Source organism: Balaenoptera physalus, assembly GCF_965194825.1.
Source record: "Balaenoptera physalus genome assembly, chromosome: 1".
Taxonomy (NCBI): Eukaryota; Metazoa; Chordata; class Mammalia; order Artiodactyla; family Balaenopteridae; genus Balaenoptera; species Balaenoptera physalus.
Window position 1 is genome coordinate 167619974 of NC_138882.1, and position 17224 is coordinate 167637197.

General features: G+C 49.1%; 1 protein-coding gene across 1 annotated transcript; it reads left to right on the forward strand.

Moving 5' to 3' along the window:
• Positions 1-8303: 8303 nt before the first annotated feature.
• Positions 8304-15686, forward strand: LOC309639192 (UPF0500 protein C1orf216). Its single transcript, XM_082416229.1, has 2 exons — positions 8304-8548; positions 10655-15686. Exon 2 carries the CDS (start codon positions 10660-10662, stop codon positions 11347-11349), a length of 690 nt encoding a protein of 229 aa, XP_082272355.1. The 5' UTR covers positions 8304-8548; positions 10655-10659; the 3' UTR covers positions 11350-15686.
• Positions 15687-17224: the final 1538 nt, after the last annotated feature.

Genomic DNA, 17224 nt, shown 5'->3' on the forward strand with positions numbered 1-17224 from the left:
ATTTTTGCTTCCTTTCCATCCAATCTGTGCATAGCAGCCAAAGGGCGACATTTGCATAATTAAATCGGAGGATGCCACTCCCTCACTCAAAACCTTTCTGTCTTCCAGTGCACTCAGGATTAAGTTCAAACTACAAGACCCTCCATGATATAGTTGTGCCTCCCAACCTCCTATCATCCACTGTTCTCCATTCACATTACACAAAGCTTCAGAGCCTTCCCCCCCTTTTTCTCAAATGGACTTCTTTCTTTTTTTTTTTAATTTTATTTATTTTTTATTTGTTTATCTTTTGGCTGCATCGGGTGTTAGTTGCGGCATGTGGGATCTTTTGTTGGGGCATGGGGGCTTCTCTCTAGTTGCGGCACTCAGGCTTCTCTCTAGTTGTGGCATATGGGATCTTTCATTGCAGCGCTTGGGCTCTTCACTGCAGCATGCGGGCTTCTCTCTAGTTGCGGTGCGAGGGCTCTAGAGCGCACGGGCTTAGTTGCCCTGCAACATGTGGGATCTTAGTTCTCCGACCAGGGCTTGAACCCGCATCCCCTGCATTGGAAGGTGGATTCTTAACCACTGGACCACCAGGGAAGTCCTCCCTTCATTTTAGAAGGAACCACAGTCTGGTATTCTTGATGGCTGGTGGGGTGGAGGTGGGGGTGAAGGGGCAGCTCCCAGCTCCAGGCTGGAGAATCACTGGGCCCAATCTAAGGGGTGGAAGGTGCAGGGGCAGGATTGGGAGTGAGTCCTGTAGATTTTTCAGTCCCCATCTCTTTTTCTCAGAGGCTGAAGGAAGGAAAAAAGCTGACTGCCCACCCCTCTCTTTGTTTGTCTTGTCTAACTTATGTTATTTATCAAAAAGACAGGTTATTTGGAAAACCAGATGGACCCAGGCAAAAATCATCTGGGTTTTCCAAACGTGAAAAATTAGGTTCTGGGGGCCCAGGAGGAAAGGCGTATGAGTGTGTGTGTGTGTGTGTGTGTGTGTGTGTGTGTGTATGGTTGGGAGGGGGTGAGGAGTATTGAAAGTACTTTATGTCTCTGTAGTCAGACCCGGAAATCCCTCCATAACATCCAAGCTTTCCCCCTCCCTCTTTTTCCTTCAAGTTCTTTATGATTACAATCTAAATGAGAAAACTAAAATCTTTATATTGGTGGCTGGGAGTGCTGAAAGGTTTAATTGGCCAAGAAAGAGAACATGTCAGGGCTGTAGCAGAACAGCAGCCGACGCCTTTCTGTAGCTCTCCTGCCCTCGCCTCCTCCCACAGATCCATTGGGTTAGTGAGAGTGTCAGGGTACAGAGAGGTTTCTAGAGCAGAGATCTGGTCCACCTCTTGTCCCTTCAATGTTATCATCCCAAAATGATCACAGCAGTTATGGAAGTTAGACATTAGGGGAAGAACTTACTCTTTCATAACTTTGTGATGATATGGCCAAAGAACACTGGAGGTTAAGGGCTGTCTGTCCATTAAATATCCAGGGAAGGAGCTAGCTCTGTGGCTACAACTCTTGGCTGCAATAGAGGAAATGTTCTGGCTGAAAGCATAGAGAGAGCCCTCTCTCTACATACACACATGCACACTCACAGAACAGAGCCAAGACCCTTTCTGGCCTGAAGAATCTTTGGCAGCAGCAAGAGCACTTGTCCCATTTTGAGTGTCATTTGTCACTGAGCCCTGCCCGGCCCACTCACCCATTGTCACAGTGCCATCTGACTGTGAAAGCCACTTAATAACTTGATCTCATCTGTGTAATCTGAGTTAATACTAGCACCACAGTTGTGAGGATTAAATTTGAGAAATTTGTAAAGTGTCTGCCTCCAGGTCCAGCACATAGTAAATCTCAGTGAGTGCTTGTTGAATGAATGAATCCGTGAATTGGAGCATTAAGGCTCCCTTGACCATTTCCAAAGGCCAGTGTGTAACAGCTCGAATAACAGGCTTGTGGGCTGTCCTGTGGAGCCTGGAGCCTGAGGCATGATCTAACCCTGCCATTCATGTAACACATGTTTAACGAGTATCTGTGGTATGTGGGGTAGACCCCGTGATGCACAACCCTATCCCCTTTAGTGAAGGCTTTGCTGGCCCCGCTGCAGACAGCCTTCAGTGAGGGGACGGCCTCAGCTGCAGAGAACCCCTTACCCAACGCTCACGCCCCATTCCAGCACAGCCCACATCCAGTGATGACAGGAGGGTAAAGGCCTGGCCACCTCAGCTCATTTTGGGACAATTCTAAAGGGCCCATTCTCACTTCAGAGCTCCCTGGGAGGTTGGCTGAGGCTGTCATGGACCTGTAGGGTAGTTCATCTCCTTTCCCCTCACTTCCACAGATGTTGATCCCAAGGGCACCTCTTAGGAAATATCCGGCGTCCTAAACTGTCTGAGTCTGCTTCCTGGGGAATCCAGCCTATGCGTGTGCTAGTCCTGGTGGCCAAGGCTTTAGGACAGGAAAGGACAGAGACCCCTTCGCAGTTTCCAGCATTTGTTTCCAGCGTTGGAGGTGTCCATGCTGCCTTTTTATGTCCACCAGAGGGCAGCAGCAGCATAGCAACCTGTCCTCCTGAGGCTCAGTGGGGTGGGCTTGGAGGTCTTTCCCCGAGCCCCCTCCAATTTCCCACCTCTAGTACTGAGTATTAGGCAGGATCACCCGCCTAAGGGAAGAAAACTTTGGGAAACTGTCTAGGCCTTAGTTTTGTCGGTCTCAACACGGCCCCCTCCCACCCCAGTGCCAAGGCCAATCTGTCTTCCTAATGTGGACCCCATCCGCCTCCTCAGTGGGCAACCTCCTTGCCCAGGATCTCCCACCTCTCCACACTCACCATCCACAATAGATTTGTTTTCTGTGTGACAAGGTAATTATGAGCTTGGGGATAGGAGGCCTAGGGGCCAGTCTGAGGATGGTCACTTCAGTCTGGTTCTCCCTGTTCTGCTAACATTATTGATTTTTTAGTTTTATTTATTATGATGTTTTTTCTGTGTGAACTGGCTCTGATGACATGAGGTATGGAGGTAAGAGGGCAAAAGCGAATTTATTCTTGTCACAATTTAGCTTCCTAAAACCACCCACCCGACATTTTTTTTTTTTTTTTTTTTGGTCTACTGGTTTTAGCATCTTTGCTTACCTGCCTTCATTCTGTTCCCTACTCCCCAAATTTCTCCCAATGATTCTTCCAGGAATTGGAGCCAGATGTGGCTAGAGAATGCCATTAACTTATCAGCAAGCCTTTATTGCATTCCCATTACTAGTCAGTTATTTCTCGGCTAAGCTCCCCAACTTCCTGCTTCTTTCTCAGCCCTTCCCCTGGGGCAGTCCTGAGACAGGCCAAGCTACGTGCTTTTTTTTTTTTTCCCTGCAAGAGTTTCTCTGGCTGTGAAATGGGTATGAGGAAAACCTGACGAGGAAGCTTTCAGAGAGGGAGATTGAGATTGAGTGGAGCCTATTCAAAGAGCGTGCCTGCCTGACCTTCAGGCTACTAAAGGCCTCCCATTGGTGTACTCTACTTCCTTACGGAGACCGGGAGGGGCAGGGTGGGACGGTGCACGGTGATTGCCTGATTGCCGAGGGAATCCGCTGAGGCCGAGGGCGATTTGTGGAGCCACGTTCCCCCAGTCTGTTTTCTCTGTGTGTGCCAGAAGAATGAATAAATCATTGTTCAGGGGTGGGATGCAGCTGCCGGGCTCCTCCCCTCGGCACATGCCCCAACTCCAGCTCCTCCATTGAGGGCTGCTGGAGCAGAGCAGTTTATACACCCAGCTCCCCAAATCCTATTGAGGCCTCCCCCTTTGCACGAGCCACCGGCTCCAAGCCCATTCAGCCTGGCCCTTTGTGCTGGAGGTTAAGTGGTTACATGTGGGGGGCACCCAGAAAGGACCTGTCAGTCCCTGAAAGGCTGTGCTGATAGCGTGCCCTCCTACTGATGAATGGGTGGGTGGAGGAGAGGTGGGCGGCCCGAGGGTGGGGTGGGGGAGAGGGCAGGGGGATTATGGAGTCCATGGAGGCAGCTGCTAGGAAGGGGGTGGAACAGGCACTCCCTTCTCTCATTCTCCCTTCAGATCGCCTTCTCTACCTCACTCTGTTGTGGGCTCTGGGACCTTGGATTTGGCTTCTCTGGGCTGCTGGTGGAAGAGAGGCTATTTACCATTTGGGTGCATTGGGGAGAAAGAGTCTATACTACCTTTCAGGCTTCCAGCATCTCCAAAACACCCCTCAGTTTCTCCTTTTTCCCTTCAGGGTCAGGAGGGAGGATGCAGGGGGGCTTGGGTAGAGAAACTTATCTCCTAGGTTCATGTGGAGCAGTGCATTTGGAACTGCCCCACTGAGCTCTAAAAGCTTCCTGGGAGGCCCCTCAGGAGCTGTTCAGGGTGGATGGTTCAGGGCAGGAGAGATCTCAAACTGGGTATATTACAAAGATTTTGTTGGAAAAGGACGATTCTAAGGCTTAAGGGAAAAAAAGCCTTAAAACTTCAGATTTGGTGTACCACCCCCTCATTTTACAGCTGAGAAAACAGCCATGTTGGGGGTGGAGAAGGGACACATTTTACCTAAGATGATCACACATCAATTTTCTGGATAGATTAGAGTGACACTTTACCTTTAAGAGGTGGTAGAGAAATGGATGAACAAAACAACTAGGTCACCAGCTTCCTAGGCCTTCATTTCCTGAGCTGAGCTAATTCTGGGGAATAGTTTTTTTCTGCCTTAAGGGCTCTCAGGTACTTCAAAGGTCCTCCAGGGCTCTGCCTGGCCTTAGGAGCCCAAGTAACAGTGTTCACAATTTTAATGTTATTTAACAATGTTCAAGGCATATTATCTTTATTTAACCTAAAAAGGTTAAAATGCTTTGATTTGTCCAAGTTCCCAAAGCCATGTGGGAAGTTGACAGATGATATGAGCTCAGGAAAAGAGAAGAAAGCAGGTCACAATGTAGCTTGTCCCCCAGGATTAGATGCCTGTGCTTTGTTTTGATGTGGAATCTTTGGGGGCTTCCTCAGTTATTTCCCTGCCGTTCACAGGATGAAGCCCAAGCTCCTTGGAATGCTGGTCAAGGCCTTTCACAACTGGGCCAAATTTATCCTCCAACCTCATCTCCCATCTCCATTTCCTCCCAAGCTCCAGCCAAACTGGCCTCCTCTGTGTTATCTGAACACGCACACTGCATACAGTTTCTGCTGCCTTCGGCTTTCTCTTGGTGAGCTTCTATTCATCCTTCAAAACCTGGCTCAAATATCACCTCTGTGAAGCCTTTTCCTTCCCCTCCTCTGGGCTCATTACTTTTGCCCCCTAGCTCTGTTGTAGGACCTATCACGTTGTATAGCCCACTCTTTTCTATTTCCCTTCTAAACAGAGAGCTCTCCGAGGCCACCACCAATTCTGATTCTGCTCTTAATCCTCAGCACATTACCTGGCACAAAGTAGCCCTGTGTAGCTGTGTCCTGAATGTGAATAAACGAATGGGAAGGGGCAAGGTCCTTGAGATTAAAACACCTTGATCCTAGCCATCTCTTTTTTCCTGGGAGTACTGACATTGAGAAATTATCCACCTATAGAGGAACTCATGCCGGTCCTATTCCCTGAAGTAGAAATTCCTCTCAGCCTCCCTTGTCTCCTTGCCTAACATCCCAGGCCCCTAGGGCCTGGATCTGGCTACTCACTGCTAGCCAATCTTGGCTCTGACATCTGTCAGCTCACCAAGATAGCCACTCACTGCCCACTGCTAGATCTTCATGATGGGCTGGCCGTCTGCAGAGCCCTGTTCGGGCTGGTACTGTCCATCTCTGGTGATTTCTGTGTCCCTGCCAGTTAAGTCCCTGCAATCTATGTAGCTGGGTGGACACAGACACAGACACCCCTTCACCTGGGGTGACTGATTCCCTGGCATCCTGACTGAGGAAGCCTCTGCTGACTGAATAACAGACATCTGTGTATCTGCTTTTCTGTGGTCATGGATGCGCCTGCCTTCCTGGGGGTTTTTGTTCTCCAGGCTCCCAGCTCCCTGAAAGTCATGGAGCTGCCAAGACCACTGTCTGAGCACTTACTGCATTAATTATACGTGCTAGAGTATCCCACCCAAGATTATCCTTGACTAAGAAAAGAGAAGCTACATTCTGATGCCCTTGGAATTCACTTTACCTGTCAGGTATTATGTTATTTAGAAATATCAGCTTTATAGAACAATGGAGTGACCAACTGATGACTCAGCTATGTCAGGTTATTGCATGCTGAGTATAATATAGGCTTTAGATCAACAATCAGTATATAATTCTTTGTTTTTTTGTAACCAGAATACACAGGAAGAGGTAGAGGTAGGTGTGGCATGTTATGTGATTGTACCTAATGCCTTTCTCAGAGAGTTTGCTTCCTGTCTCTGACATTCTACATTCTGCAGTTCAGGAGGTTTTAGCATCTAGGGAGAAATGTTTCTAACCAGGGAATGCAGAGAGGATTCCACTGCGTTTTGGGCTCCTCATAATACTAGAGGAATAGAAGAAAGGAGGTCACACTTGTAGGCTGATAATGGCTATTAAGGGGAAACAGAGTTGCTACTACTTAATGAGCGCTGAGAGTTGTGTCAGTGGGACACAGGGGACCACCTTGTGCTCTTGTATTAATCAAGATTCTTTTGATTGCCAGTGAAAGAAATTCCACTCAAGTTAGGCTTGGCAAAATAAGGGCCTTGTTGCAAGGTATACCTAGGCCTCAGGAAACAGGACAGGACCATCACCAGGACTTCTGTCTTTCTGTGTCTGTATGTCAGCACTATTTTCTCCTACTACAGACTGACTTCTATTTGGCAGGAAATGTGATTGTTACAGCCCTAGGCTCACATCTTCCCTGCTTTGTCTTCCTTTAATTTTATTTCAAAAAGTCCCAGAGAAGGACTCTGACATCTAGAGTGGGAGTCCTATTCCTAGATTCATCAGGCTTCCATATGACCCACCTAGTTAGAGCTGGGAGAGACAGGAGAGGTAGGAGGAGGCGCTATTCAGGGCCCACCAAACAAACAATTAGATTTTGTTGTGACTTTATGACATAGGAAGACCTGTATCACTGCAGACCACCAAAGCTCAGAGACTTTACAAGTGAGGATTTGGGTCACCTCATAAGGAAAAAAACTCCAGCTGAAGGTAAGGGGAACTTGCAGTGGGTAAGGGAAAAGGGAGACTAGTTAGGCCTCAGGACCTGATGTAGAAATGGGGCTGAGGTCTCCACATATATATTTTTAGCTGGGGGAGTGTCCAAAGCTTGAGTTACTTCTGCCTTTTCCTTTTTATTTCCTTTTCCCTCTTAAAATAGGAGTTGTCGTAATCATGAAATGTTTTTTTTTCTCTTCCATTTCCCTTATTTTGTATATAGGATTTGTTGGTGTGATTTAATTTGCCATTTAATCTCTAGGTTGCAGAATGGTAAATTGGAATTAAGTTGGAAATGGAAGAGGATGCCTCATTATGGAGATCAGACTCAAATTCTTCTTTTAAAACAAAAAAAGCAAAAGAAAGGGAGGAGGGAAAGACAAGGGTATTTTTTAATGTATTATGATTCAAAGATGAATCCATATGAGTTTTGTTTTGTTTGTTTTTAATTGGTGGCATGGAGGGGGTAGCATGAGGAAGGTATAGCCAATTGCTTGGTTTACTCAGTAAAGCTGGGGGGTCGGAAGGGACCTCCTGGAAGCTCATGTGCCCTAAAGGCTAAACTTGTCCCAGACTTCTTTCTGGGGCTGCATCTCCCTAACAGCAACCAGTGCTTTTTGGTTTTATCCTTAGAGTCAGCAATTACTCTGTTCAGTAAGTGACTTTAATTAAATAAGCACAAAATGAACATATAACTTCAAATTGTGATAGATGCTATCAAGAAAAGGATCAAAATGCCCTGGGATAATATAAAAGGGGGAACTAATCTGGCCTAGGAGGTCAGAGAAGGTTTATCTGAAAAGAGATCTTAAATATGAGAGGGGGAAGAGAATTTTAGGCAGAGGGAACAGTGTGGCAGAAAGGAGCGTGAGGCCCAGTTCCAGAGACTGAAGGGCAAAGGCTGAAGCTGGAGAGACAGAGCAGGACGCTCAGAGCCCTGCGGCTGCAGCCTTAAGGATTTACCCTGCAATGCGGAAGCCACTGAAGGGTTTTAGGCAGGAGGGTGGTGACATGACCAGATTTTCATTCTGAAAATGTCACTGCATGTGCAGTGAGGAAAACCGATCGGAGAGACCCAGTAAATGCAGTTAGGGAATTAAACAGGACCTGCAAGGCCTCAGTCCAGGCTGCCGAAGGCGGGGGAGGCGATTCCGACTCTCCGGCAGGCGCGCGGCTCCGCGGAAAACCGAACCGGCACACGTGGGCCAGGCTGCCCCGCCCCGCGGCGCTGACGCCACCTGACTCGGCAGTCCCGGCTTGCGCTGGGCGCACGGCCCGGGATCCCACACCCCACGCGCCGGCCCGCGTGGACGCCCAAGCCTAGGGATTCCTCTACCCACCCCCCCTCCTCGCAGCCCCGAGGGACGAGTTCCCGCCGCGGGGCCCTCGGAACCAGAGCCAGCCGGGCGGGGCGGCGCCTCCAGGCCGTGAGTCGGGGCCCGGAGCGGGAGGGTTTGGACCCCAGCAGGGGGCGGGGGTCACAGCCTCTGCCCAGCTGCCTCTTTTGGAGAGATTAGGGATGCACGGTCAGTATCCTCTGTCTCCTGGAGGTAGTCTCCCTCTCCCGCAAGGCTAGGCAGGAAGGGAGGCCGCCTCCCCCCATCCTTACAGAGCGCTCTCCCACACACAAATTGCGGATTAGCTTAGAGAGAAGCCTGATCCTGGGGTGTCTCGGTTCCCATTTTACCGTCTCCGAGAACCCCTAGATCCTCAGCAAGACCCCCACCTCATTCCAGCTGCCTTCACGGCCCCGCCCAAGTTTAGAAAATAGAAAACATTTGGGCGGGGACGATCTCCAGGCACCTTGCTTAGCGGGATGGAGTCTGTAGGTTGCGAAGGGACTGTCCCTACCACTGCCCCCAGGACTTCTTCCCACTACTGGATGTGGGGGGGGGGGGGGTCCCTGCCACCTCCAGTTACACTCTCCCTCACTCTTACTGATCCCCAGTTTTTCTAATCCTAGTAATTTATGGTCAGTAGGAACTTCTTGTCAATTTAACCCCTTATTTTGGGAGAAGTCGGTTATTGGGGAGGAAAGAATAATGTGGTGTGTTCTCTCTCTAGGGCCTCAGGATGGAGCAAGCTAGAGGCAGGGAGCCGGGATAGTACTAGACATGGAGGGAAGGGGCAAGGTCAGAAGAGAGGCTTGTCAGTGGGAGAAGGGCTTCCTCACTGGGCAGAGGAGGGAACCCAACCCAGCTCTTCCAGCCCTGGGCAGTCAGCAGTAGCCTCTGCTACTCTTGGCCCGTCTCCCTGAGCATAGATATCCCACTGCAGTCCCCCTCCCCCATTCACTTACTCACTCAGCAAGGATGTGCTGATGCCTGCTTAGTGCCACGTTCTGTGCTGGCTCCTGAATATGATGGAGGGTATATAGAGGAATTCCATGTCTAGCTAGGGAGCCAGTAAGCTGCTATTACAAGATAGAAAACAAAAACAAAAAAAAGTTGAATAGACATTTATTGATCATAAACTATGTGCCGGGGACAAGAAACAAACATGAATAAGACAGCATGTACCCAGGGCAGTGGGGATCCTGAGGAAGGCATAGTTAACTGTGTGTGTTTGTGTATATCGGGGCAGTGGGGAGGATATCAGGCTGGCTTCAGGGAAGTGGGCGTATTAGAGCTGCGTTTTGAAGTATGAAAAGGAATTTGCTGGGTGCAGAAGGGAAGAGCTTGGAGGGAAGGGGAGAGGAAGGATATGATAGGCCCAGGGAGTTGTATGAGGAGAATAATGGTGTGTCTGGAGATCTCTGAGCAGTGTGGAGGCAGAGTGGCAAGAGGCAAGTCTGGAGCAGTGAGCAGGGGCCAGATGAAGCACGGCCTCACAGGCCGGGAAGAGGGTTAGCAGGAGGTTAGGGAGGGAGCCATGACAAACTTACATTTTTAACTAGAGGCAGAGAGATCAGTAAAAAGCCATAGCAGTCAGTAATCCAGGTTAGAAATGGCCCAAACCAAGAGAAAGGGAAGACGTATGTACATGCACGTGCGTGTGTGTGTGTGCACACACACGTACACTCGAAGGTTTTTAAGAGGAAGAAGTGTCCAAATTTGATGGCCAGTGAGAGGGGGAAAGAAGCCGAATGAGGAGTCCAGGCTGCTCTCAGTTTCTGGCTGGTGTGACTGACTGGAGAGTGGGGCCGTTCTGCTGAGGACACTGAAGAGGGAGGGTGGGGTGGGCCATGTAGAATTTGAAGGGCCTAAGGTTGGATGCAGAATTCGGTAGCGGTTGTATCTGGGCTGGAGACAGATCTGAGAGTCACCAACACATGGTGGTTCTGGAAGCTATAGCAGAGGATGAGGTCATCTGGGAGAAGCGCATAGAAGGAGAGGACAGCCTGCCTCAGGGCTGAGGGAAAACCCTGTGAGGAGACTGAGAATCAGCAGTCAGAGAGGGAAGAGGAAAACCACCGAGGGAGGTGTTACCAGAGCCAAGGGAAAGGAGCAGCCTTGTCCCTGCTGCTAGGCTGCCGGGACTTCAGGCACCCCGCCCTGTCCTGCCCTGACTCATTCTCTGCTTCCCTTTTACAGACCAGATGTTTGCCATCCAGCCAGGGGAAGCTGAAGGGGGGCAGTTCCTGGGGGACCCGCCTCCTGGAGTATGTCAGCCCGAGCTTCAGCCAGACAGCAACTCCAACTTCATGGCAAGTGCCAAAGATACCAATGAGAATTGGCATGGGATGCCAGGCCAAGTGGAACCCATACTGTTGAGGAGCTTCTCCGAGTTGCCCTCTGACAACCAGGCCTTCCAGGATCCTGGACTCCCTGAGGGGGAGGTCCGCAGCCCACCAGAGGGGGCAGAGATCCCTGGAGCTGGGCCTGAGAAGATGGGTGGTGCCAGCACAGTCTGCTCCCCTCTGGAGGACAACGGCTATGCCAGCAGCTCCCTGAGCATTGACAGCCCTAGCTGCAGCCCTGAGCCTGCCTGTGGGACCCCTCCCGGCCCTGGCCCTCCAGCTCCCCTTCTGCCCTCGGTGGCCCAGGCCGTACAGCAGCTGCAGGCTCAAGAGCGCTATAAAGAGCAGGAGAAGGAGAAGCACCATGTGCACTTGGTGATGTACCGTCGCCTGGCCCTGCTCCAGTGGATCCGGGGCCTGCAGCACCAGTTGGTTGACCAGCAGGCCCGTCTGCAGGAGAGCTTTGACACCATTCTAGACAACCGGAAGGAGCTTATCCGCTGTCTCCAACAGAGGGCAGCACCATCCACACCCCAGGACCAGGGCTAAGGGTGCCTCTGTACAGGGGTGCAAGGGTTTATGTATATATTTGCAGGCATGTGTGTGGTTGTACACAAGCAACTACAGATTATTTGCTGGTATGAGTGCAGGGAAGCATAAGTGAGTATGTCAGTGCTAACATGTAGGCAGATGTGAACAGGCCGTGTGAGAATCAGCAGCCCTATGTGTGAGTATATACATATGTGTATGTATAGTATGTATGTAGGAGGAAGTAAATTTGTATATGCATGTGTGGACGGGTACCCCACGGTGTGTGTATATGTGCATGAGTGAAGATATATATGCAAAAAATGTGTGTTTATGTATGAGTGAGTTTGAGCGTGCAGATTTGTGGGTGTTTGTGAGTGAGCCCTTGTGTGTGCAGGCCTATGTGTAGCGGTGCATGTGTGCAGGTGCGTGCATGGGATGTATACATTAGGAGCATGTATATTTGCAGGCTGACTCAGGAGCAAGTGTGTGCAAATATATGTTCAATTGCACACGTGGGGCATCCATCCATACCTTATGTTACCCGTGGTCTCCACTAGCCTTTTTTCTCCACAGGGTCCCACTGCTCCCTGGAGAGAGGGCTAGCCTGCTCTCATTATCTGAAGGTTGTGGCTGATCCTTTCTCTTGGATTTCTCGGCTACCTCTCCTTATACCTCCCCTTCACTCCTCTCAGATCTTGCTCTGCTAAGGCTGTTGTCCCTGATGGTGGATTTGCTGTAGGAAGTTAGGTTGCTACTCTGGCCTACTATGGCTTTTTGGCTGCAATTTTGCCAAGGCAATTGGTAGAGAACTGGTATCAGGGAAGGGAGCTAGAATGGTGACTGACACCATGGCAGGCTTGGAGGCGGGATCAGAGAAGAAGATAGGGGACTGTCCCACTTGAACTCTGCCACTGGGCACGTGGGACATGGGGGTGGGGGAGATGACGATGGCAGAACCCTGAGAAGACTAGGAGAATGGGAATTCTACAATACCAGTTCCAAACAAATCACACCTCTCCACTGCAAGGGAGCTGTTGCAAACCATATTGACTTAAGCTTCTGATGAAAAGGAACCTGTGTTAATATAATGTCATATGTCAACTACACATCAATAAAAAAGAAAAAAGAAAAGGAATGTGTGCTTTCTAAGCTTGCAAGGAGTGGAGAGGTGTTCCAAGGCTGTTGGAGAAAAATCTTACTTCCCTCTCTGTGCTTCTACTTGCTGTGCCTCTCTGGCTGTAGCAACATTAGGTGTCAAATTAATTTGGTCAATTTCCCTGAAATCAGACTGTCTGGGCCAAGAGGAGCCACAGTTTGGCTCTCCAGAGTGGGCAGTGGGCAGTGTCAGTCCAGCCACTGGAAGCTCTTAGGATGCTGGGCCATACACTCTTCTGTGACTGCATGGGGTTGACAGGCCCCAGCAGAGGCTCCGTGAGGTGGAGAGCGGGTGAGTTCTGGAGAGAACCAAGGACTGAAGTAGTTGAGCTCCCTGCTTTGCTTTTGGGAGCCAAGAGGATGCAAAATCCTGATAGGTGAGCAGTGACACAGAGGTCACTGATGCCTCTGGCCCTGCCTCCCTATCTGTAAAATGTGTGGGTACGTAGATGAAAGGTATAGGGAGTGAGGCTGTAGCAATGGCCCTGGGAACTCTGTGTCTCACTTTTGCATGTTGAGTGTGAACCTGGCCTCTGGACCAACGAAGATAAACTGGGGCAAAGAAATTCATTTCTTGGGTTTGTGTTTCTATTCTACCTGTTGTTAGGTGACCTCTTTTCCTCACTGTCTGAGCTCCCCTTTTGAGCAGGGTTCTGGGCTGGGAGCTGGGGCGTGGGTGTTGGGAAAGACACTGGGGGGAGGAATTCAGTCTGCTATGGCTGGCAGTCTCATGTGGGGATATGGGGAGGTGGATGTGGGGGAATCTTTCTTCAGGGGCCTCTCAGTCTGACAGGGGAGACTTTGGCCTCTGCCCAAGAGCCCCATATGGGATTGTCCTTGTCCTAAGGCACCTTTGGGCCTGAAAGGGAAGGGCGTCAATTGTGAGGGACACATATGCACCTCCGACACTCATATATCACACTCACATACTCAATCTGCCCTGGAGCCCCCACTTCCCTGAAGGGGGGTCTGATTGTGAAAGACTGAGTTAGGGTCCTTAGATGGTTCTGACACAGATGTAGTTATAATACATGTACATGACTTCAGATATGTGTTGACGCCGATCTAGATTAGATCTTCTATTTTACATTAGTTCGTATGATGATTCATAAATTAGTTTCTCAAAAATTCAATACTTTTATAAAGAAAGTATATTACAGTTGACCCTTGAACAACGCAGGGGTTAGGGGCACCAACACACCACGCAGTCGAAAATTTGTGTGTAACGTATAATCAGCCCTCCATATATGTAGTCCTTCCATAGCCATGGTTCTACCTCCTTGGATTCAACCAACTGCGGATGGTGTAGTACTGTAGTATTTACTGTTGCATAACAAATTACCCTAAAACTTAGTGACTTAAAACAATCACCATTTCTGTAGGTCAGGACTCTCTCACCAGGCTGCAATCAGGATGTCAGTCCAAGGTCCCTGGTCTCCTTTGTTGGGAGCATTCAGTTCCCGGAGGGCTGTAGGCTGGAGATCACTTTTAGTTCCTTCCATGTGGGCAGCTTGCTTCATCAAATCATGCAAGCCAAGAAAGTTACAGAGTATTAACAAGACAGAAGTCACAGTTTTCTGCAACCTAATCACAGAAGTGACATTCCTCAGTGTTGCCGTATTTTATTGGTTAAAAATAAGTTGCTTAAGAGGAGAATATTACACAAGGCTCTGAGAACCAGGAGCGGGGAGTCATCAGGGACCATCTTAGAGGCTGCGTGCTACAGGAGGCATATTATGATTGATCAGATAAAGGCATATTTTATTGATTGTTTTTAATTATACAAATAAAAATTAATTCTACTTATAAAAATGGAAACATTTCAGAGAAATCTAATGTTTCCTTTTATTCCTCCCCAACAAGGTATATATATTTTAAACCTCACAAAGTATACTTCTTGCTGAAACAGTCAGTGACCCAGGACATTAATAATTCTTGTTATCTCGACATTTGACATTTAAACAGAAACGATACTGGACCAGTTTTTTTTTTTTAAGGTGTGTCTCATTATTTCTTTTTCTTTTTTTTTTTTTAAGTAAATTTATTTATTTTATTTATTTATTTTTGGCTGCGTTGGGTCTTCGTTGCTGCGCGCGGGCTTTTTCTAGTTGTGGACAGCGGGGGCTACTCTTCGTGGCAGTGCGCGGGCTTCTCATTGCGGTGGCTTCTCTTTTTGCGGAGCATGGGCTCTAGGTGTGCAGGCTTTAGTAGTTGTGGAGCACAGGCTTAGTTGCTCCGCGGCATGTGGGATCCTCCCGGACCAGGGCTCAAACCCGTGTCTCCTGCATTGGCGAGCGGATTCTTTTTTTTAAAAAAAAATTATTTATTTATTTTATATTTATTTTTGGCTTCGTTGGGTCTTCGTTGCTGCGCACGGGCTTTCTCTAGTTGCAGAGAGCGGGGGCTACTCTTTGTTGCAGTGCGTGGGCTTCTCATTGTGGTGGCTTCTCTTGTTGCAGAGCACTGGTTCTAGGTGTGCAGGCTTCAGTAGCTGCAGCACATGGGCTCAGTAGTTGTGGCTCGCGGTCTCTAGAGCACAGGCTCAGTAGTTGTGGCACACGGGCTTAGTTGCTCCGTGGCAGGTGGGATCTTCCCAGACCAGGGCTCGAACCCGTGTCCCCTGCATTGGCAGGCGGATTCTTAACCACTGCGCTACCAGGGAAGTCCCAATACTGGACCGGTTTTAACAAATTCCATTTATTAAGAGACGTTGTTCTAGCAAAGGGCTATAGCTAAATTTGAATAACTTCAACTGTGAGGATTTCTAACAAGACAACATCAAGCCCTCAGAGCACAAGAGGGTGAATTTTCAGAAAAGGCCCTTTTCCTGAATGCGTGAAGGCTTTTCTGAGTAAAACCGGTGGTTAAGAGCACAGACTCAGAAGCCAGACCCCTGGATTTGGTTGTTGGCGCCATTTCTTTCTGTCTCTGTGACCTTGGGCAAATCAATTAACTTCTCTGTTCTCCAGTTTCCTCATCTTAAAATGAAGACAATAGTAGTAACTACCTCATAGGATTGTTGCAAGGGTTAAATGGATATATAATATGCAAAATACTGTACCTGGCACATAGTAAACTATGTTAATGAGAATTATAATTATTATTATAGATAGTGCTTTTGTGATGCACACTTAACTTTTTCACAGAAAAACAATCAAATTTTTCCTTAAGGAGTCTGAATCTAAAATTTAAAAGACATCATTTTAAAAAGCCTTTTAAAAAATAAAGCTGCCTAATATTCCTCTCCATAAGAGAGCTTTCTGAGCTGAGAAAAAGATGAAAGCCAGACCAAGGAACAAGTGTGGTGAATTGCATGTTGACAGGAGCCCTGCCAATCCTGGGTTTAGGGACAGACCCAGCCCCTGGTGTGGTGGTGGGTTAGGGAAGGAGCTTGACAAGAGCAGGCAGTCAGGGCTGGAGCCAGGCCAGCAGAGCTTGGGGCCGGGATGCTGAGGCAGGACCCCAGTGGATGAGCTGACCCAGCCAAGAATTGCTGTTTCCAATCAGGCACGCTGGCCATCAGGCCTGATAGCGGGAAGCTCTGAGGCTACTGCTGTACCTGTGTGGGGAAGACCTGGTCCAGAGACTGTCTAGACTGCCTCTGTTTCTTTGCCTGTGGTAACTGTACAGACTGAATGAGGAAATGGGTCTGAAGATGCTTTGTATGCATTAAAACAATCAAGGTCCCCCTGCACAAGGCCCTACAGTGCCAGCCCTGCCCTTGAGCAAGTCTTGCCTGCACAGGTAGATAAGACTTGCATCCAAAAGACTAATGCACTAGCCGCTCAGCCAAGGAGATGGGGAGCTGCGGCTGCCCTCTGTGAAGGTCTCTGCCTGAGACTTCTATACTTGGGAGGTTGTTTTAAAGTCACTGAGTGGGGATTTCTTAGTCCCTGGGACAGTGAGAAGAGTGGGGAAGTTTCACGCACTAGGGAGGGGTTTAGCCAGTGAGCCACCTCCCCCTTCCTGCCAGAGTGAAACCCCATGACCAGGAGCAGGGAAGTCTAACTCAGGTTTCTGGTCCTACCTGAGGAGACTTGCTTAATAGGAGGAATGAGGGATGAGGTTGGGGCTGAGACCCAGAGACCCACAGGTCAAGGCACACAGCAGAGGCCTGAGCAGGCCCGAGGGCCAGGACTGAAGCATAGAAGGGGTTGGCAGGGAGGTAGTGCAGGGCTGGATCCTCTGGGGAGAAGAAAGGTCTGGGTCCATGGAAACTTTCTCTCCAGGGACCCCAAATAGGTCTGCACCATCAAGTGTTGTCAGAGGGGATGGGATTAAAACCTGGGGCGCAGGGAGGCAGGGAGTGAAGTGGGAATGAGGAGTGTAAGGAGTTATGGGGATAAGGAGACTGCAGAAGGTAGGTGGGCTCCCAAGCCCTGTAAGTGTGGCATATCATATCGGGGCTCTGTGTACAGATGGTGCCCGACTTATGATGATTCGATTTATGATTTTTTTAAAAGGTTTATTTATTATTTACTTATTTTATTTTATCATTTTTGGCTGCGTGGGATCTTCATTGAGGCATGCGGGATCTTTCCTTGTGGCACGCGGGCTCTTCCTTGTGGTGCGCAGGCTTCTCTCTAGTTGTGGTGTGCAGGCACCAGAGCACGTGGGCTCTGTAGTTTGCGGCACGCGGGATCTCTAGTTGAGGTGCGCAAGCTCAGTAGTTGTGGAGCATGGGCTTAGTTGCCCCGTGGCATGTGGGATCTTAGTTCCCTGACCAGGGATCGAACCC

Coding starts and splice junctions, on each gene's coding strand:
- LOC309639192 (XM_082416229.1), top strand. CDS start 10,660: ATGTTTGCCATCCAGCCAGGGGAAGCTGAAGGGGGGCAGTTCCTGGGG.